Here is a 22,423-nt window from a genome sequence, read left to right as displayed (position 1 = left end):
CACCTCTTGCAACTCCGCTGCAAACTGGTCGGCATCTTGAGGCCCCCCCCCTCCTGGTGCCGCAAATCTCGGGAAGGTTCTGGGATGACGGCCATTGTTCGCGAAGAAAGGCGTCACCCCGGTGGAAGCGTGTTTCGTGTTGTTGTAGGCGAATTCAGCCATCGGCAGATAGTCCACCCACGCCGCAGGTCGCTGGTTGGCGTAGCACCGCAGGTACTGCTGCATGATCGCGTTGACCCTCTCCGCTTGACCGTTGGTTTGTGGATGCCTCGCCGATGTCAGGTTGATTTTGACGTGCAAGATGCCCAGAAGCTTTCGCCAGAAAGTGGAAACAAACTGGCGCCCCCTGTCGGACAAGACGGACTGCGGAAGTCCATGCACTCTGAAGACGTGATCGATGAAGAGCTTTGCTGTCTGTTCTGCCGTCGCCACCTTGGCACAAGGGATGAAGTGCGCCATCTTGGTGAACAAGTCCACCACCACTAACACCGCCGTCTTACCTCTGGAGCTGGGCAGGTCTGTAACAAAGTCCAACGCTACCCTCTCCCATGGTTGCTGCGGTGTCTCCAGCGGTTCTAGCAATCCCGCCTGCTTCTGGTGCACTGGTTTGGACCTCTGGCAGATATCACACCTGGCGACGTAGTCCGCCACCTCTCCTCTCATCTGGGGCCACCAAAAGTCTCTAGCCACCAACTCCATCGTCTTTTCTTTGCCGAAATGGCCTGCACTAGGGGCGTCATGCAACTGTTGCAGAACCTTGGCTCGAAGATCGTCGGTGGGCACGTAAAGGGCACCCTTACGAGTCAAAAGTCCATCTTGTAATTGAAACTCATCGTTGTGTCGCGACCCTCCGCGTAGCTCCTCCATCTTAGACTGTGCAAACTGATCCCTTTGCAACGCGCGTCGCACCGCGTCCAGGTCGACTGCGATGGTAGCGCACGTCCACGCCTGCGGTGCGAAAATGTGCTTTGCTGCGATTGGAGCTGCTTCCTCCAAGTATTGCGGCTTTCGGGACAGCGCGTCTGCAATAACATTGGAGTCTCCTGGGATGTATTCTATTTTGAAGTCGAAGTCCGCAAAGAACTCCGCCCAGCGCATGTGTCGCTGGGTCTGCAACTTAGCCGTCCGCCAATACTCTAAGTTCTTGTGATCTGTGCGGACCTGCACCGTGTGCTTGGCTCCTATTAAGAAGTGTCGCCACGCTTTGAAAGCTGCATGAATGGCCAACAACTCCCTGTCCCATATGGTATAATTGCGCTCCGTCTTGCTGAGCTTCCGGGAGTAGAACGCACCCGGTCGCCAGTTGCCTTGTGAATCCTCTTGCAAAAGAACGGCCCCAACCGCTCTATCCGACGCATCGGTCTCTACCCGCATGGGTCTGCCGGGATTCACGTGGAGCAGCTGCTCTTCGGAGGCGAAAAGACCCTTAAGCGTCCGGAAGGACCGCTCCGCTTGTTCGGTCCAGACGAACTTCTTCTTCTTGGAACTGAGGGTGTCAGTGATCGCCGCCGTCGCGTTCGCAAAACCTTTAATAAACTTGCGGTAAAAATTGGCAAAGCCGATGAACCTCTGGACCTCTTTCCGATTTCGAGGGCTTTTCCAGTCCAACAGCGCTTGAACCTTAGCCCTGTCCATGGCCAGTCCCTCGTCGGACAACTTGTAGCCAAGGAAATCAACCTCTCTGACATCAAACTGGCACTTTTCCAACTTGGCGTACAGCCTGTGTTCCTTCAGCCTCTGCAGGACCTCCCTCACGTCCTTATCGTGATCCTCCGGCGATTCCGAGAAAATCAGGATATCGTCGAGAAAGCAGACACACTTTTTGTAGAGGAGACCTGCTAGCACGTGGTGCATAAATGCTTGAAAAACGTGGCTGCCATTTTGGAGGCCGAAAGGCATGACTCTGTATTCGTATGTGCCCAGAGGGGTGAACATGGCGGTCTTCCACTCATCTCCTTTCCGGATGCGGATGAGATTGTAAGCTCCACGTAGGTCCAGCTTGGTGAAAATCTTGCCCCTCCTGACGGTCGCTAAAAGGTCGTCAATCTTGGGCATGGGGAAAGCTTTGGGCTTAGTCAAGCTGTTGATGAACCTGTAATCCACTATAAGCCTTTTTTGGGGCGTGTCCTTCTTCTTCACAAAGAAAACAGGGCTGCCTCCCGCTGCTTTAGATTCCTGGATGAAACCGCGCTTGAGGTTATGGTCTATGAACTCCCGAAGCTCTTGCATTTCGTCCTCCGACATGGAGTACAGCTTGGCAGCAGGCAATTGCGCCCCTGGCACTAAATCAATCGCGCAGTCGTAAGGTCTATGAGGCGGCAACTTGTCAGCTTCCTTCTCACAGAAAACCTCCAAGAAGTCCTGGTACTTGTGAGGCACTGTTTGCACCATACCCAGATGCAATGGCTGCTCAGCTTCTCCTCCCTGATCGGTCTGAAAGCAATGCTGAGCACAATACGATGAACAAAAGTTGATCTGCCTCTGGTACCACGCAACCGCGGGACTGTGCCTCTCCAGCCAACTCATGCCTAACACGATGGGTGTGTCCGATAAGTGGGTGACATTGAAACTAATAAGCTCTCGATGGTTGCCAATCTGCATCATCATGGGAGGGGTTTGCTGCACCACTTGCCCCCCCAGCAACTTCCTGCCGTCCACCGTGACCACGTTCAGAGGCGTCGTTGCAGGCAGGAGCGCCATGTTGTGCTGCTTAACGAACTGCAGTCCCATGAAGTCGGCGTTGCTTCCCGAATCGATCGTTATTGGAACCTCGAGGAGTCTCCCATCAGGCAACTGGAGTGTTGCTGTGAGCAGAACTGCCGGTTTGGGAGGCAAAGGGTCCACGCTCTGCAGTGATGCTGGGGGCTTGTCTACAGATCCGCCTGGCTGAGCCCCAGTAGCTCTGCTTCCAGCCAGGCACTGTCGTTTCCCTGAAGCTGCTCCCCTGGTTGCACCTCTGCTGTTACAGTTGCCAGCGCTGCAGTGTGCTTCTGGAGCCTCTGGGGGCACTCTTTCGCCATATGGTGCGCACTGTCACAGATGTAACACTTCCTGGTTCCTCTAGGAGGCTTCGCTTTGGCTGCACCAGGGACAGGGCTCTGGGATGGCTTCTGAGCCCTAGCACCACCAATCTCCATTGGCTCCTCTCTGTCCTTCCCCATTGGCGAGGGGTGCGCACGGCTGAAGTCCCTGTGCCCAAAAGGGAGAGTCCTTGCTTGCGCACGCGCTTGGGGCCCGTCCTCCTCATGCCACGGACGCCCCTCATGTCGAATTCCAAGAGCTAAAGCCCGTTGCACCACGTCTTCTAGGGTCTGGGGTCTGTCCCCCCTAGCGATCTCATCCTTGATGGGGGGGCTCAATCCCTCCCAAAAAAGATCTCTGACCGGTTTACTGTCCTTTGGCCAATCTAAGGCGGTGAGCAATGCAAAAAATTTAGAGTGGTATTGGCGCACAGTCGCTTTCCCCTGCCTCAGCCCGTGCATTTGACGGCGCGCAATGTCCACATCCACAGAGGATTGAAAACAAGAATCCATCGCTTTGATGAACGCAGTTGAATCGCGACGGGCCGGTCCATCTTCGCGCCACAAATTGCGTAGCCAAGCCCTGGCCTCCCCATGCAGGTGCGAAACAATGAACCCCACTCTCTCCTCCTCATCTTTAAAATCGTGACGGAGTAAGTGCAGTGCATATACAACGTCCGCTCTGAAATTGGGATAGTCTTGCAAGTTGCCATTAAAATGCGGAACTAGGGCACCCCCCCTCCGTCCAAGCGCAATGCCCTCCGCTCTGGATCCTGGGGCCCCCGCCTTGTCCGCGCGCTCCCACCTTGCCTGCAAATCCTGGCACGTCTTCTCCAAGTCGTCATTCTTCTTCTGCGAAGCAATGACTGCCGATGTGAGAGCGGTAACCTGATTCCGCAATGCAACCAGCTGCTCCTCAGCGCTCATGGCTGCTCCCGTTCGTGAGCTTCGCAAAAAAAAATTTTTGCTTTGAGAGAGGGGACTTACTGTCACGGCCACCCAGGTCTGGTCCCAGCTCACAAGAGACCTCACTCCGTTGCAGCTTATTTACAGGAAAAGTTTATTGAAGATTTCTGCTTCTCATACAGTTCAGCATTGTGGCCGTACGTCTGCCACGTTAGACCGCTGAAGTCCCCTCTGACTCCTCCCCTCTTCCGCACCAACTTAATAGCCTGGCTCTAGACCACCTCTTCCTCTCCTTTCTTTTCCGCAGGGTCTTCCTGCCCCCCTGGGTTCCCTCTCTCCGTGACTCGCCTGAGGCTGAATCCTCTGCCGCCTCTTCCCCCCTCTTTCTGGCTTTAGGGCCGGGCTCCTCCCCTGAGCTCTCTCCACTTCCGCGCGCCTCTACGTTTGAACTTGGCGCGCGTACGTTGCTGCTGACCTTTCTTTCGACCGCTACACCACCCCCTGCTCTGCTCTCCACCCTTTCCGGCTGAACACCCTGCTCCAACCCCCTCTCTCTGTTCTCTCCTAATCCTGCTCCCTCCGAGAGGCTGACGACTCCACCCCCTTTACTCCGTTCCGGCTGAGACGTCTCTTGCTTCCTCTGTCTTCCACTGGGCTCCTCTCCGCTTCTCCCTTCTCCTCCCCTTTGCTTGATTAAGGTAACCCCCTTTTGAGAATCCTCTGACTCGCTGCTCAGACTCGTGGATTCCCTCAGAATTCCGTCATCTTCTTCCTCATCCTTCTGCCCCTCCTCCCACTCGCTCTCCGTCTCCTCTGTCATCTCCTCCTCTCTCCCAGAAACCCTGACAACAATTTTTAGAGGCTTTAGAAGTATAGTGTCCAAATTACTCACGGGTTGTTGCTTTCCAAAGTTAGCAGTTTCAAGAAGAAAGGTCAGCGCTCACCGGCAACAGCGACGCGGCTTCGCTCCGTTGATCGCGCAACGACCCACAGCGCCGCTACCCCCTCCGCGGTCCGGAGCCCCTTACGGGGTCCCTTCGTCGTTTTAGGGGCTGCTTTTGGCGCCCGCCGGGTCTCAGGACCACAGGCTTCTGCTGCCTGTGGTTTTTCTGGATGGGTCCCCGCTTCGCCGTAGCGGGCGACCCGTTTCAACGGAGCTACCCTCTCCCGTTCAGGAGCTGGCAGCCATTGCCGTTCGCGCCGCCTCCGGAAGTCCCTTTTTGTGTTGCTTTAAAAGGATAAAGGTAAAGGTAAAGAGACTCCTGACCGTTAGGTCCAGTCATGACCAACTCTGGGGTTGCAGCGCTCATCTCGCTTTATTGTCCGAGAGAGCGGGTGTACAGCTTCCGGGTCATGTGGCCAGCATGACTAAGCTGCTTCTGGCAAACCAGAGCAGCGCACAGAAACGCCGTTTACCTTCCCACCAGAGTGGTACCTATTTATCTACTTGCACTTTGACATGCTTTCGAACTGCTAGGTTTGCCAAATGGTTTGCTGTGAAGCTTAGATGGGGATAATGCAGACAATGTCTGCATTCAGAAAATCTTTAAATTCTCCTTAGCTTTCCCTTTATGTGTGCAGTTTAACAAATCAAACCATAGTTTGTTGTAATTCACGAAGCAATTTGTTATTGTAATTGAAACATCAAAGAATAGCTCACTTGATGCAAACATGACAAATAATGCTAGATAAACAGAGGTCACAATGTCTTACCTGAAATGCGCACTGTATAACAATCAGTAACCAAACCGCTTTGTCCATAGAGTGGGATTGCTTTGGCTCTCAGATTTTGGTTTGGGTCAGAATCCCAATAGCTAAATTATGGTTGCATAAACGTAGAAAAATAAGATAATAAATATAGCAGCATCCACTTGCTGCATTGCTTTTTTTCATCTACTGCAATGTTATTAGCTCTGCATAGACGTGGCCAGGATTTTTTTTTTGGGGGGGGAGGCTTCTGTTAGGAGGGGTAGGACCTCAGATTTGTATTGATTTTGGGGGGAAGCTGCCACCCCGTCCGCCCTTTGACTACGCCCATGATGCTAAGCTTTCAGTTATACACACTTGCCAGCAAAAAGAAGCAACCTTCCTGCCTTACCGCGAGAAGGGGAGCGGGGAATGTGTTTAGAATAGTCTGTCGTCCAGTCCATTTAGTTCTCACATGCGCTTTTACGCACTAAGAGGGAGGTGGGGAAGGAAGCCCCCAAACGCACGTGCGAAAAAAACCTCCCTCCCATTCTTCCCCGGCGCCCTTTTCAAATCTTCGCGCTCCCTCTCCCCAGCTGCGCAGAACCCACCTGCTGGCAAAGGGAAGGGAAGGGCGCCTTCGGCGAGCAGCCGCCGTCTTCTCCTGCGTGGCCAGCTCTTCCTTGGCGCGCGCGCTTTCTGGTCCCCGTGTCCAATTACTTCTGGCGAGTCTCGCCTTTTTCCCTTCTTTAGGCTGCAGCGGGGGGTGCGTGGGAAGGGAGGTCTCCATGGAAACTTGAGGAGGGGAGGAAAGGAAGGCGAGGCAGCAGGGGGAGGCTTTGACACCTTCGTTCTGAGGTCCATAGGAACGAGCGCTCCCACCTCCCTTTAAAAAACTTTGCCTTAAGAATCCAATTTGAATCCTGAGCTCCAAACTGCATTTGGAATTAGACAAATTCGGATAGCTATAAACGCTCAGCTTATTTTTAAAGAAGGGGGAAAATTCTGTTTGGGGGAGATGGCTGGGTTAGGATTGGGTTGTGTGTGTTTTTTAAGATTCAGGAGATTTGCATTAATAACAGTGCAGACGACCCAGCACTGGAGGACCCACAAGGCACACAATGGCTCAAGGGTTACGGTGAAAACGAAATGGAAGCTTGAAATCCATTTCTCTTCAGAGGAGGAATACCTGAAGGGCAGGGAGAGGAGGGTTGGATTTGCATTACTTCTATAAAAAAAATACAAAATAAAATAAATCCCCCCCCCCAATTTAATCAAACTGACCAATTATATAGTTTAATTCACCAGATTCCTAAAGCTCCAGATCACCCTGTAAGAAAATTGTTTCCATTTTTGTGGACAGGTGTTCATGGACATTACGGCCTCACACTGAAAAGGACAGTGAAAATGGCATGCTGTCATCACTCAAGGATTCAAACTGAGTTGACCAAAGGTTTATCCAATCTCCACAAAAAGCCCAACCCTAGAGCATCTGAACTAGCCCAAAGTCATTTCCGGGGGAAAGGTGGGGTAATAGAAAAATAGAATTGTAGAGTTGGGAGGGACAACAAGGGTCATTCTGGTCTAACTCACTGCAGTGCAGGATTTATTTATTTTTTTAATTTTTTGATCAAAATGGAGCTCAAACCTATGACCCGGAGATTAAGGGTCTCATGCTCTACAGACCGAGCTATTTTATTATTTATTACATTTCTATACTGGCCTTCATACCCAGATGGATGTGTTCTGACACCTCTGCCATATGCTTTGAACTAGCAGTTACTGGGAATTGCAGTGCTGTTTCACTCATGCTGCTTGTGGACTCCCCATAGGGATCCAGTTGATCTCTATGAGAATAGAGTGCCGGGCTAGGTAGGCCTTTGACCTGATCTGGCAGGGCTCTTGTTAGGTTTCCAAATCTAGTCTAAGCTTTTATCAAAACACTGAACATCCCAAAGGAAAGGGGTAAACTAACTTTAAGAGGGGATACTTACACATTAAAAACTACATTTATAAACCTCTTGTAGCCTCCTGCAATGTTTTGAAATTACCTATGTAGATCATTCCAAAATCTGATAACTCTTCTGTTTTAAAATATGGAGATAAAGCAAATCACGATGGTGAGAGTTGAAATTCTAGACCCAGTTGACAAATTAACTACAGTTCTGGATAGAGAAACCACCTGAGAGTTCTTAAATAACTCAGATGTGAAATTGCCGGTCTTATGACAAAAATATGCAACTCGGCCTTAAGATCAGTTGCCACATTTAACACAATTTTTTAAAAAGAGAGCCAGTAGGGATCCAGGAAATACCAAGTCAGTTTGTCCTTGGAAAACTGGCAGAAATCATATAAGACTTGCTGAAGCAGAACTAGCATGATTTGTGCAGTTAAGTCCCCTCGCTAACCTTTTAGATTTATTTGAATGTGTCAAGAAGCATAGAAAGAGATTATCTAGTTGACATGGTGCTCTTGGGCTTTAAAAAAAACTTCTGATGAAGTCTCAGCAAAGACTCCTAAAGCTTAGCATAAGAGGACAGGTCAGTAACTGGTTAAGGAACAGGAAGCAGATAGGAATGAATTGAAAGGTCTCTGAATGCAGAGCATAGAGAGCCAGTGTGGTGTAGTGGTTAAGAGCCGTGGACTTGTAATCTGGTGAACCAGGTTTGCGTCTCTGCTCCTCCACATGCAACTGCTGGGTGACCTTGGGCTAGTCACACTTCTCTGAAGTCTCTCAGCCCCGCTCACCTCACAGAGTATTTGTTGTAGGGGAGGAAGGGAAAGGAGAATGTTAGCTGCTTTGAGACTCCTTCGGGTAGTGATAAAGTGGGATATCAAATCCAAACTCTTCTTCTTCTTAGCATAAGAGGACAGGTCAGGAACTGGTTAAGGAACAGGAAGCAGATAGGAATGAACTGAAAGCTCTCTGAATGGAGATGTAGAAAGTGGAGTCCCTGTCCCTTTTAACTTGTTCATAATTCATCTAGAGTTGAACTAAATGGGCTTCCAGTGTTATCTGACTGGGATCTTCTTATGTTCCTAAGTTTTAAGAACAATGACAAAGTAAATGTGATACAATGTCTTAATACCAAACAGCTCCCTGCACCTGAAACAAACTCTGCTTTACTGTAGAAATAATAATAAAAAAAACTATGCTGCTGTTTGAATACATTTCAGTGCAATTATTTAACATTTGGTCTCAATTTGTTGCATACAATTCAGATATATCCAAAACTGTGTTTATGTTGCAGGAAGTAATATTGTATCTGCATATATTTGTAGGATTTCCTGCATTGGGGCCACGGCCGTATTAGATGATTGGTGTAACACTGATGACACAGCAGATAAATAAGTTTTAAAAGGAAGATAAGCATAGATACGGCTTTCTTGTGCAAGAGCACTTTTCCTTCATATAATGGGGGCCATGTTCACTGATCATCTAGAGTGTGAAACAGATACATTATAACTTTTGCCAAGCGGAAACTTTAAGTGAGGGCCAGTCTTCAATAATCAGCATAAACACTCCTTTAAAAACAAAGCAAGTTATTTTTGCTTGGGTGGTGCATTTTTTTTATCTTAATTAAGGAGATACTCCTTAAATAAAAATATTTTTGTTTTCCACTGCTTCTAGTGAACATTGTGAGTTAATTAAAAATATTCACAAAGTAAAACCAGGGGGCAAGCTACAGGTTACACCAGGAATGGGGAATATTTTTTCTGTTGGGAGCTTTGAGCAGAGCCAGAGCCAAAAGTCAGAGTTTGCATACTGCAGGACTGCAAAGCACTTCCTCCTTCCCTCTCTAGCTCCGTCTCTGTCTCTGTCTCTCTCTCTCTCTCTCTCTCTCTCTCTCTCTCTCTCTCTCTCTCTCTCTCATACACACAAACACAGTGGAATAATTCATAGTAATGTAAGTGTCTTTTAAAATTTATTTATTTATTTAGTAGGATATGTAACAAAAGTACAGTATTCAGGTAGGTTAACAATTCAATAATGCCCCATGGTTCTCAAGATGTGCTTAGATCAGCAGATTTGTATCTGTAAATAGTTTTGCACAGTCCTGAGTTTCACATGTGTTTATCTGAATTTGCTCTAATCTGCAAATCTAATATGCGTCATCAGATGTGGAACACCTCTTTCTCATGACTGCACTAAGATTTAATATGATGAGGTGTTTGTCTGAAATCCTCAGACTGGTTTTAATACAGAGTAAGGAGCTTTCAGATTCTACATAAGACACTAACTCCAGAAGTAACTATGCTCTTTGACTTTCATTATAATGCACATTTTTAAATTCTCCTGATACTATTGTCAAAGTATCGGGCAATATACAGGTTATTCCAAAGCTGTAGTCTTTATTGCAGAACAATCACATATATTTATAACAAAAAGTTATCAGATATTTTCATCAAAATAGTAATATAATATCTTTAAATTGTTTAAATAATAATAGCAGTCCACCCAAAGTAAAGGTGCATTTTCTTCTTTTAACAGAAGTATACATATATTTTGTATCACTTTAATCCAAGGGACATATCACAAACACCTGTAGCTCTTTTTTAAACCCCGTAAATATCAAATCATGTCAGCAGTGATTAATTAGTTGTTTTCAGATACACTTTAACAGTAGCCACAAGATTCTGGGGATGTTAAGGAACACAAAAAATGTAAAGTGTGCTGGAAGATAGAAAACAAACAGAAAGACACAACTGAAACAAGGATTACCAGTTTGCCAGTAATTTATTGCAAACATTTTACTGCACAGTGTAATGTTTACAATAATTGTAAGTATAAATGAGTGATACCAACAGACATGCTAATAAGCTACAAAAGGTTTCCAGTTATCATTAGGGATGTGTACTTGATTAACATTATCATTAACTGATTAATTCACACATCTAAATGAAGTTAAGTCGATGACTAAAATGTACTAATTCTTGCATATATGTTAACATGTACAATTTTGCTGTAGCATTAAAACAGTGAATACTATCAATTTTAATATATTTATGAAACATGAAAAATATGTTTATATATTAATAAGATATTTATTAAATCTGAATACAATAATAAACATACAATAGCCTGTTTGGTTATGGTTTTCCGTAAGATTCCAGACAATCTTAATTCCACTGGCATGAACAGTCTGTGGGCTCCTGGATGACATACAAGATTTCAGTGCCATTTCCTGAGCAGTAGAGTGGCACGGTGAGATTCTGCACTCCGTTTTCACGACAGCATTTACAGAATCTTAAATGGCTATTAATGTTGATATTAAAAATTGTGGCAGATGGACATTTTCCATCACAAGAAGCCACATTAATCTGTTAAGAGAGACAGAAAGAAGCAAGAAACCATCCGTTACTTGATGCTTTGGGGTGAGGAGGAAGGAAGCAATTTTTTTCGGTGAATGTCTACTTTGTGCACACCTCATCTAATGACTTCACAGGGCTGCTTCCCCAAAAGAGAACATTATCTGTAGGTAACTAGTTAGCCCTGGTTGCTACAGGCTGTTTTCAGAGCTGAATGGGGAAGTTACACTCCCCACCTCTTACTTCACAGGAAAGATAGAATCGCGTAATTGCAGAGTTGGAATAGATCCCTCAACTAAAGCGTAAGAGGCTCAGAGTCCAACTCCTTACAAGTACACATGTGCCCTCAAGCAAACATCTGTTGTGCCTCCAATCTAAGGCAAACACAAATGAGAGAGAAAGAGAAGGTGATTTGTGCCCAGCAGGTCTCTGCTCAGCAACCTGACAGGGTATTGTCTCCATTCACCTACCAAAACATTTATCTAAAGCATTTGTTCAAGCCAAACATGGAGATACATCCATTCCCAGGAGATGCGGAAGAAAAAAGAGCTTAAAGAACTCGCCTCACATGCCAAATTTGCCATAAAAATATGCACCCTGCTCCGATAGTTTCATTTATCTGTAAAAATTAACTCATGTAACTTGAAAAACGAATTCAGCCCAATCCTAACCTTTGTATTGGTTAAGCTGCAACTGAAAACGTACCTCTATAACCACGGTATATCAACTATACTTCAAAAACATTGTAATTAATATATACATATAGAAATGAAATCCGCCCCTTAAGGGTGGGAAGATGTAATGCCTCTGTTTTGTGAGACATTATAGTAAATGATTTATTGTATATACTTACATGGAAATATATTATCGTTTATCTGGTAGCTCACAAAACAGAGGTATTATATCTTGATCTCTTAAAGAGATTTTATTCTGTATGACATCAAAGGCATACCCGTTGTGAGAAGACAAAGGGGGGTGTTTGTTTTTAAAGCACATTATGTGCATCTGTTATATATTGGCACACTTCGTTTAGAGTAGGAGGACATTTAATGATAGACGTCAGTGCTTTTGCCTGGTGTCAGCAATTACGTTGTGTACAGTTTATCTGGAGTCTGAACAGAAGAGCTCAGCATTTCTCTCAGGGAAGAGGCAATTAAACTGTAAATACATATATGAGTAGGAGGACATTGCCGGGGTGAGATATTTTCCAGATGTCAGGGCAGTTGTGGGTCCTATTTTGGTCTGTAGGTGTGGGTGTGTCTTTATTTTGCACACTACCCTTGAGTGTTTTAATGGTTGGCTTGTTTTATTACCCACACTGACTGGAAGGAAGTAACCTTTATTATTATTATTATTATTTATATATCACCCTATACCTATATACACCCTATACAACAACCAAATACCCCCTTTTAGGCACTTATACTTACAGGGCTCCGACTTATGCAGTCATGTTTCCTTATAGTTGTTCTGACGGTCACTTTTTGGCAAATCTTTTCATCTCGTTTGCCTAATGGAAAATAAAATAACCTGCCATTTACTCATATATACTTGCTAAACCAGGAATATCATTTTCAAAATAACGTTCATTAGGCCATGATTCAAAGAGGCCTTTAGGTTTGTGTTGGTGCTTTTGAACATGCTCCAGAGCAGTTCATCCTTCCCACCAACCTGCCATACTTATGCTTAGATATCAGTCCAGAAGTTCTGGGAGCCTCTCATTAGGTGATTCTAGGACTGGTTTCAAAAATGAGAACTCAGGAGCCATATTGCATTTCTAAAATCTATCTCATGGTTCTATGGACAATGGCCTTTTAATGAGCATTTGTTAAGGGTTAACTTAAGAGTAAATTCTTCAGTATTAGTTTGTGATGCAGGAACATTCCTGATAGAATCCATTTTGTGTGGAAGAGATGAAGCATGATATATATCACAAATTGTTCCAGATAGGTTTTGAATCCATTGTTAACACCCCAATGTTCACTGCATATGTTGAGCGGATTCAAGGATAAAAATGTGGCTTTCATTTAGTATTTGATGCTTAAGCTAATGAGAATTGAAAATTGAATGTGCATTACAAAAATCAAGAAGCAAAGCCAGGCTGCACCAGATGCAGTAAATCTAACTTACTGAAGGTCTGGTTCACAGAAATCTTCTCAGCTAAATCTCCACACGAGTGCCAATACAATCATGGAGCTTCCATCAGCCATGGGAATTGGAGCATTATTTCAATGTTAAAAGACAGTTCTATGATATACCTCCTTTTGTGAACACAGCTAGGCCAATAGATGCATGTGTCTATATCACAAATGCCCCCGCACCCACCACCTCACAACACAAACTCACAACACAAATAAGAGCACCATCTTTCCCTTAGTCACCACTTAATTGCTTCCTAGCACAGCACTGTGACAGCCATCACTGCAATTAGGCTCTTTAATTAGGAAAGAAAAAGTCTCAACAATTGTCTCTTTAAAAAAAAAAGGCCCAAATATTCTGATTATGCAAAGCGATAAGCAATGAACTAAGTAAGGTGTGTAATGTCATCTAATAAATACTGGAAACACTGAGTCACAGAAGCATATCAACAACATCTCTATAAAGAATATTAACATGTTAACAATTTTTAAAGGAAACAAAATACATTATTAAAAATAGTAATACCTGGTTCACAATTAATACTATCAGTAGAGACTACGGGGCTAATGGCAAAGGGTAATACACCCCGTCCAGAACCTGGCAGAATTATTGGGAACATAAGTTTTTTTGTAATATAAAAACATATTTTTACAAGAATAACATTGTATTAATTCTTACACTGCCAACTGTAATTTCTCCTTTTTTTTTCTTTTTTAAAAATAGGAAAAAAGTCTTCCTATTTTTCTCAATTATTGACAACCTGTGCTTTAAGACTTGCCTGGGTAACAAAACTACAATGTTCACACAAGAGATTTAAAAATAATTATTCTAGGGGGCATCTTATGACTCTGGCAAGGTAAGAATTAAATATATGAACTCACTTAGCATGCATTTAATCATTCTCCTGTTAAAATGAAGACTATTGGTTCCCATTAAAACCCAAGGAGCCGCAAGCTATACTTGGAGCTGACTTTTAAACTGCTTTACCAAAGAAAGCACATGCTTTTAGTTTTATATATATATATAAACATTCTCTATTAGCATGTAAAATAGCATTTAATTTTGTTGCATTTTTTGTTCTTAGAAGCCATTTCAGCCAATGGTTCTGAAGTATAACAATGCCTTTCCTAAGACTATGGAATTCTGCAAAAGCTACAGAGTTTTCATAATACCCTGAAGATACATTGAGCCATGTACACTGAACTCGTCTGCTTCATATAGTGAATGGAGAAGGAGAAAGATGTGGCTCCATCGAGAGCTTAATCAGCGTTGGTTATCTACATAGCAGAATTATTCTCCTTAATATTTTTCCTAATGTCTGTCACTCAAAATATTCGCTCACCTGGAACTCCAGGTGGGCAGCCATTGCCACATGGTGCAAATGAGGAAGCCACTATCTTCTGACACGGATAGGGAAGGTGATGGTCACCTGGCACCTCCAGCCACATCGGGCTCCTAGGTAAAGGTGGGCAGTGCCCACTTAGCCAATTAGAGGGGCTGCAATCAGCCCATGCCTAGCTTATTTAAGGTGGTGGCCACGTGTAGGCCGTTCATGTCTATCACTCAAAATAGTGATCTCTTTAGCCAAAGCCATATCTAGGGCTTTAGTCATTATATATGCAAGGCCCATACCAGATGCCCTGAACACATGTTTGCAGATACATGCCTTCAGGCAGTATTATGTTTTCAAATGAAAAGAAGTGTGGGTGTGGCCTATATGCAAAGGAAAAGGGGGAGGGGCTCCAGACACAAGCAAGAAGTGCTTTCCAGATCCTAAAGAAACAAAAAGGCAGCTGCATGGAACAGAAGTTCCCGAGACATTTGGCAAATTGTTAGAGGCAGGTTTTCTAGGAGATCATCAAATGCATCTCCTGTTGGGCTGACTACATTTCAGTCTGCTTTAGTCAACTGCAGCATGAAAGATTTCCCAAGGAATATAAAGAACAAACATCTTTCCCTTCGTAAAGATGTTAGGAACCACCAATCTGTGTAGCTTGCTTTGTATTTCTTTAGTGCTTCGCTTAGAGTTGTTTGTGATCCCCATCAATTCTGTTCTTACTAGAGCCCATGCAGGTGTTGAAAGTTTGTTCTTCCTTCTCAGTTAAAATGTCTACAATTCCTCATATTGGTACAGTTCATATTCTTCATATTCACATTAAACATTGTTTGCTTTTGAACTATGGTTTAATGTGGTATGTGAATGAGGCCTGTGAAAAGTCATTTTGCACTGTTAAGTTCCCACTGGCTATCAAAGTTCTGAAATGTTTAGGTCACTGCAAAATAAGCCTAGGGGGAACTGTCAAAAGAGAATCCAAGTGTACAATGTCCTTCACGATCCAGATGTGCTAATTCATGTCAGAGAGACCTTTTTGATTCTGAAATTGGAATATGCCATACAATATTTTGTGCAAATGGCTTCACATTTGCGCATTACAATTTGATACATAACTTCTTACAAGGGAAATTGTCTCTTTTTAAAAATTCTTTATGCATACTTTTGCTCACTTAAATATATATATATATATATATATATATATATATATATATATATATATGGACTTGGACTGAAGATGAAAAACATTTATTCCTAGAGAACACATAACAGGAGAACCTAAAACGACCATCACACTAAGTTATAAATCAATTCTCTATTTTTTTTGAACTTTTATTTCAAACATGTGTGCATGAATTGTTCTGGAACAATCTAGGCAAATATCTATAGCTATAGCTATATATATATAACCTCATTTATTAAAAATACAAAGTAGCTTTTAGTTTCACCCCCTGCTGTATTTGGCAAGATTTGCTTATACTCCAGAAGAAAAAAAGTTTAACCAAAAAAAACCCACACACAACCAAAATCACCATGTGAGCAGCCATATAAAGCAAGGCTTGTCAATGACATTTGTTAAGACTACACATACATTACATGATTTGGGATGGCATGCTTTTTATTTCCACATGTCCCACTTAAAAGGAGTGAAAAACATACACAGCTATCCAAAACCGAAGCCAAACTAGCATACAACTAGCATTGAATGCAGCTTTTGTTCCACTTACACATCCTGCAGCAGCCATCATTATATGTCTCTATAGTGCCTCCATTCTGGGAAAATAAAAAAAGAATATTTCAAAACAGACTGTGCCCAAAGGAACATCTTGATAAGTCTGAATGACTCTTGTAAACCAGGGACGACTAATCTTTGGTAGGGTTGTCATATTTCAAAAAGTTTTTGAGCTATTTTTTATATATGAAATTTGCCACAAAATCTACACTTCTGACATGGGTTGCCATACAGCTGGGTTTTCCCGAACATTTTTTCCAATTTTTGGAAATTCCGCCCAGACGCAATTTTTGGCGGGCAAATCCCAGCTATGTCTGGGAAATTCTGGGCCTATGGCAGCTCTACCTTTGGCACTCCAGTATAACTTTCATGTTAAGAATCCTTAACATGCAAACCTTATCACATTCATCGTGGAGTACCGTATTTTTCACTCTATAAGACGCACCTAGTTTTTGGAGGAGGCAAACAAGAAAAAAAATATTCTGAATCTCAGAAGCCAGAACAGCAAGAGAGATCACTGCACAGTGAAAGCAGCAATCCCTCTTGCTGTTCTGGCTTCTGTGATAGCTGCGCAGCCTGCATTCGTTCCATAAGAGGCACACACATTTCCCCTTACTTTTTAGGAGGGAAAAAGTGAGTCTTATAGAGCAAAAAATACGGTGAGTCCCAATTAACTCAATTGGGTTTTCTTCTGAGCAGACACACTGCGAGTCACAAAATCTGAAAACCGTGAGCCTTTGTATTAGCCACGTTTATTCTAATCCACTGATTAGAATCAGTTCTGATGTATTCATTTCAATGAAAGAAGCAGATCTACAAGCATTCATGCAAAACCACCCACATTTACACCAGAAAGCTCATGGACTCATGGACAGATAACGACATTTTCATTTATGTAAATAAGACTTTATGTAATTAAGATATTATTTGCCGTCTGGCGTAATTCAGAAAAAGAGATTAATGAAAACACTGAAATGTAGACATTTTCTCTATATTGAACAGTTACAAGAGGATTGCATGCTCGAGAAAAATGTTATTTCATATATTTCTTCATTTGTATACAATATGTATAGGATTACAAACCTTTGTGCACTCAGTCTCATTAAAGGGTGGGCAAACCACACTGGAGCCAAGCACTATTGCACCACCAGCAGTCTTTGTGCATTCATATTTAGTGCAGTTTGAGTCCCATGTGCTTCCTTCCTATAAAGTAAGAGATCAAATGTTATTCTTCTGGAGAAAAAAGAACAGATTAAAAGACCACAGGAACATTTACTTGACATTAGGGTTTAATGGCTATGGAACTGACCACAATCAATGTTTTCTGAGAACACCATATTAACCATCTTCACTGCAATAACAACACTTTCCTGTTTCTCAAAGGCCACAGTTTCCAAGAGGGGTAGCTCCTGTTAGCACTCACCATTGTTTGTTGCCTTCACACCACTTGGGGATTCCCAGGCACAGAGTAGAGCAGACATAGGCAAACTCCGGCCCTCCAGATGTTTGGGACTACAATTCCCACTATCCCTGACCACTGGCCCTGTTAGCTAGGGATGATGGGAATTGTAGTCCCAAATATCTGGAGAGACAGAGTTTGCCTATGCCTGGAGTAGAGTCATAACTGAGCTTATAAAGCCCTGCCTTGAGAGTGCATATATAACAACTTAGCAGAACTCTTGCTTCTTACCTTGCTATGCGGCAGGCTTAGAGGCGGCTTTAACCGTGATTTACTCAGTTCCAGTGCAACACAGTGGTACCTTGGTTCTCAATCAGAATGCATTCTGGGAGTCTATTCGACTCCCAGAACCATTCGAAAACCAAGGCACAGCTTCCGATTGGCTGCAAGAGCGTCCTGCAGCCAATTGGAAGCCACAGAAGCTGTGCTGGACATTTGGCTTCCAAAAATCATTCGAAAACCGGAACACTCACTTCTGGGTTTTGATCATTCTGGAGTTGATTTGTTCGGGAGCCAAGGCATTTGAGATCCAAGGTATGACTGTACTCAATCACAGTTAAGATGCAACATAGTTTGCACATCCACTTCAAATTATGGCATCATGCTGTGGTTTGCATCCAATATTCTTAATTGTTGGCTCAGTTCACATAATAACATGGTTGGTCTGTGAATGGTGTGCCCATCCACTTCCTCCTTGCCCTGCCCCTCTGTTTGTATACATGGCATGTTAATTTTCTGTGACATCTAAATGGGGAAACTCGGGTTTAAACTGACTTACAAAGCAGGATGTGCAACTGAGAGGAGATAGCTTCTTTCTGGCCTCTTACAGGTTTGTTTGGGTTTTTGGGTCAGATTTTTTAATTGTTTGTAGCGATGGCCATTACAACGTAACTCACACAAACAACCAAGGCAAATAGAGGAGTAAGTTAAAAATCCATATTTTGTTGAAATTACAGGTTGCCTGAAAGCATCCAAGGTTTATGCTGTTTTTTACCTCGTGTGAAATAAGAAGGGAGGCAGTGTTGTGGGATGAAAAATCCCATAAAGATCTGGACCATAATTTTAGAACAAGAATTTGGTACCAAGAGGTCTGAAAGAGCTGCTGCTGTTGAATTGTGTTCAGGTCCTACACATTAGATTTTCAATTATTTATAGTGTTTTGGATCAAATGTGCCAAACATCACCTGACTTACAAGAGTTTGTGCAGGTGGCAGCCCTAACTATTTTCTGGCTTGTTATGACGCCCATATGGACACAAGCACCAAATATTCAAGGTGGCTTCCAACCAAAGAAAGTTTGAATCAAGAGTAGGAATATGTGGAACATCTTCTATAGGATTTAATAATTTTTATAAATTAAAGACAACATAGTCTGAATTCTGATAACGTAGTCTATTTTTTTCAGCTTTTCCAGAGGACTTACTTCATAAATGACTGAGGTTCCATTGCCAGAATAGAAAATACAGGACACATTTATGCAGGAACCACAACAAGCGTGTTGACTAGGAGATGGGACATATACTTGGTGCTGTTAAAAAGATAGATATTTTGTGTTTAAAAAGGATAATATTAAAAGCATTATTTTCAAATACATACTAATAACTACAACCATGTCATGGATTTAATGTGTTGTGATAGCAACGGTTTTCTGTGTGTTTCTTTGTTTCCATGTCATCGCTGTGAACATGTTGCCACCTTGTAACGACTGCCACCAGCCCTTAGACCAACTGACAGGAAAAACTTTCTTGTGCAATTTACACACTAAATCTGATTTTGCTTCCCTATCCACAATCCAGGAGGCCTCTCCCTAAGATAAGTAAATAAGGAGAGAGGTGCAGAAAGGATGCCACTGTTCCAAGAAAAAGGATTTCTTCCAGTTGTCTTATCATGCAGGCCTAAAACTATCCTGCTCAATAGCAAGTGAAAAAGGACCCCTGGGTGGTTAAGTTCAGTCAAGGGCAACTATGGGGTTGCAGCACTTATCTTGCTTTCAGAATGAGAGAACAGGCATTTGTCCACAGACAGCTTTCTGGGTCATGTGGCCAGCATGACTAAACTGTTTCTGGCACAACAAAACACCATGGCGGAAACCAGAGCACACAGATATGCCGTTTACCTTCCCACCACAACGGGACCTATTTATCTACTTGCACTGACATGCTTTCAAACTGCTAGGTTGGCAGGAGCTGGGAGAGAGCAATGGGAGCTCACACCATGGCTAGGATTCAAACTGCCAACCTTTTGATCGGGAAGCCCAAGAGGCTCAGTGGTTTAGACTACAACACCTGGCAAGAAGGCAAAGTTGATCTGTGGATATACAATATCCAGGGACGTTGGAAGAGGGGTGTGGGTGGTGCTGTCCACCCCGGGTGTCATCCTTGGAGGGGTAAGAAAATGGCACACCGTGGGGGTCAGCACTTACTGCGGGGCCTGGCCTGCAGGGCGCTCGAGCCATGTGTCTCTCCTGGGAGCGATGTGGTGGCTTGGGGCCCTGCGCTGCCCGAAACGGCAGTGTGGGACTTGCGTCCGTCAGGCGGGCTCTGTGGGCAGCTCGCCTTGCTGCACCGCCCCCCTGGGTGGATCGCCACAGTATCCCCATGTGCGGATCACCACAGCGCCCCCATTCGCAGATCACCACGGCACCCCATGGGTGGATCACTCTGCCCCTATGGGCAGATTGCCCCACCCCCGCTGCTATGGGTGCCAGAGCAGCTAACTACACTCCCGGCAATATCTCACCAAAGGAACAAAGGAAGCTGTGCTGAATGCAGTCAGAGCATTGGTCCATCTAGCAGTGGCTCTCTTCAGACAAGTCTTTCCCAGTCACTGTACTGGACCCAGATATTTCATTTCACTAAGTGGAGGAGCTTCCATCAAAGGAATGGAAGCATTGAATCTGACTCATTAGTTTAGGCTTCCTCAAACTCGGCCCTCCAGATGTTTTGAGACTACAGTTCCCATCATCCCTGACCACTGGTCCTGCTAGCTAGGGATCATGGGAGTTCCAAAAGCATCTGGAGGTAACAATACTTACAGCTTCACATTTTTGGGAACAGTTAACTACGATCAAATCCATAGCATGAAATCCTGTGCTAGGGTCTTTTTCCTGCGAACATCTTGCTATGTAGCAATGATCTTCATCCAAATATTGAATCATGGACTGACCAGGGCTCAATATGGTGACTTCTTGGAATACACAGACATTATCCTTTTCTAATGTAAAAAATGAAATAGTTGTGTTAAAAATGTTGAACGTACAAGAAGTTATAAACTTTCTACCTTTAAGAAGCATTGGAGCCTCTATCTGACACAGAAAATTTATGTATTTCTATATGTGCACACACAACAACCCCCCCCCCCCATAATCCTGGTATTCTATCAGGTTTATCATTGCTAAATCCCCTGGAATGTTTGTAGTTATGAGGGAAATAAATTCAGATCACGATCCAGAATGTCTCTGCTTTCAGTAAAAGATAGGCCTTCAATGCTTATCCAATCATGCTTTTCACACTATACAGAAATAGCTTTGTATCTAATTTTAATTAAGTTTATATCAATTAATTAAATTTATATTTTATTTTTTGGCTCAAAGTCAGATACAAAAAGAACAGGATTTATCTTGCCATATCAACAATGTATGATGTAATAGCCTTGAGAAACATAGCTGATATAAAGCTAGTGAGTATGAAATATTTCTATTCCATCAGGTAGCCCCTTTCTTGATTTAATTGCATTTGAATGCAATTCTTTAATTGCATGCCAAGAATTCAGTGAGAAATTTAAGAGTAGAAGATTTCTGGGGTTTGCTGTATCTATTAAAAACAGATATTGACAATATTGGATATATATACAGATCTTGATAATATTGTGTGTTTACACACACACACACACACACACACACACACACAAACATACCACAGGTGTACTGCGAGCAGCCACACGTGCTAGAAACGTTGCCATCTATTCTCTGAACTTCTCCCTGTGATATGAAAAATGATGTTGCGGTGTCATATGTGTCCAAATATATGCACATGCATTTTCATCTATGAGACAGAGAAAACTAACTTCTGATAAACAAACTGGCACAGATACATGCACATGTTAACAAAAGCAAGAGGATTTCTTTATTCCTCAGGGGAAAAAACCAAGCAGAAGAGGGAAAGTACTTGCAGGCTGCTGCTCTTTCCTCTCACTGCTTATATACTCAGAGAAGGCAGCTGAAAAGTGACTTTTTTAGAATGTTGCAGGTTTCCCTGAGGTGGAGCAGGCCTTGGCAAATGCTCAGCAATGCCCTCCCTGCTCCCTCGTCACAGCCCCATAGACCCTCTTTAAAAAACACTACAGAATATACAGTGGTACCTCGGGTTACAAAAAGTCCTGCTTATGAACGCTTCGGGTTACGAACTCCACAAACCTGGAAGTAGGTGTTCCGGGTTGTGAACTTTGCCCCAGGATATGAACACAATCTGTTTCTGGGGCTGCAGGAGTCCTATGTAGGGAATGGGTGCCTCGTGTTAAGAACGTTTTGGGTTAAGAACGGACTTCCAGAAGGAATTAAATTGGTAACCTGAGGTACCACTGTATATTTTTAATCAGGTCACTTCTTTGCTTTCCTCATACCATCATGGTTTTAGAATTAATGGCAATATTAGGCACACAATAAAGCACCTACTACATTGAACTATGTACCACACCCTTTATATTATTTAGGAAGGGTATAAGACAAATCAACATTTTATCACACTGTGATAGATAGGGATTTTCAATTAGACATTTTCCAGGTCACGGGAAATATTTGTTTAAGCAAAGCTAGAAAAATGGAAGGAAAGTGGTTTGTTT

General features: G+C 43.5%; 2 protein-coding genes across 2 annotated transcripts in view; both read right to left on the bottom strand.

Moving 5' to 3' along the window:
* Nucleotides 1-6,247, bottom strand: part of PTPRQ (protein tyrosine phosphatase receptor type Q) — a 137,554-nt gene extending 131,307 nt beyond the window's left edge. The window contains exons 1-2 of the mRNA XM_081928752.1: nucleotides 6,224-6,247; nucleotides 5,640-5,740 (exon numbers count right to left, since the gene is read on the bottom strand). Of these exons, the coding sequence (XP_081784878.1) occupies nucleotides 5,640-5,687 (48 nt within the window). The 5' untranslated portion in view covers nucleotides 5,688-5,740; nucleotides 6,224-6,247. The remainder of the gene's footprint in view (nucleotides 1-5,639; nucleotides 5,741-6,223) is intronic.
* A 4,020-nt stretch (nucleotides 6,248-10,267) lies between these two features.
* The window catches only part of OTOGL (otogelin like), a 79,432-nt gene continuing 67,276 nt past the window's right edge, over nucleotides 10,268-22,423 (bottom strand). The window contains exons 51-58 of the mRNA XM_081929275.1: nucleotides 21,500-21,563; nucleotides 20,619-20,797; nucleotides 19,008-19,112; nucleotides 17,210-17,329; nucleotides 16,122-16,167; nucleotides 13,587-13,658; nucleotides 12,353-12,432; nucleotides 10,268-10,934 (exon numbers count right to left, since the gene is read on the bottom strand). Of these exons, the coding sequence (XP_081785401.1) occupies nucleotides 10,734-10,934; nucleotides 12,353-12,432; nucleotides 13,587-13,658; nucleotides 16,122-16,167; nucleotides 17,210-17,329; nucleotides 19,008-19,112; nucleotides 20,619-20,797; nucleotides 21,500-21,563 (867 nt within the window). The 3' untranslated portion in view covers nucleotides 10,268-10,733. The remainder of the gene's footprint in view (nucleotides 10,935-12,352; nucleotides 12,433-13,586; nucleotides 13,659-16,121; nucleotides 16,168-17,209; nucleotides 17,330-19,007; nucleotides 19,113-20,618; nucleotides 20,798-21,499; nucleotides 21,564-22,423) is intronic.

Source organism: Podarcis melisellensis (assembly GCF_964234715.1).
Source record: "Podarcis melisellensis genome assembly, chromosome: 10".
Lineage (NCBI taxonomy): Eukaryota > Metazoa > Chordata > Lepidosauria > Squamata > Lacertidae > Podarcis > Podarcis melisellensis.
This window is presented reverse-complemented; position numbering and strand designations above follow the sequence as displayed.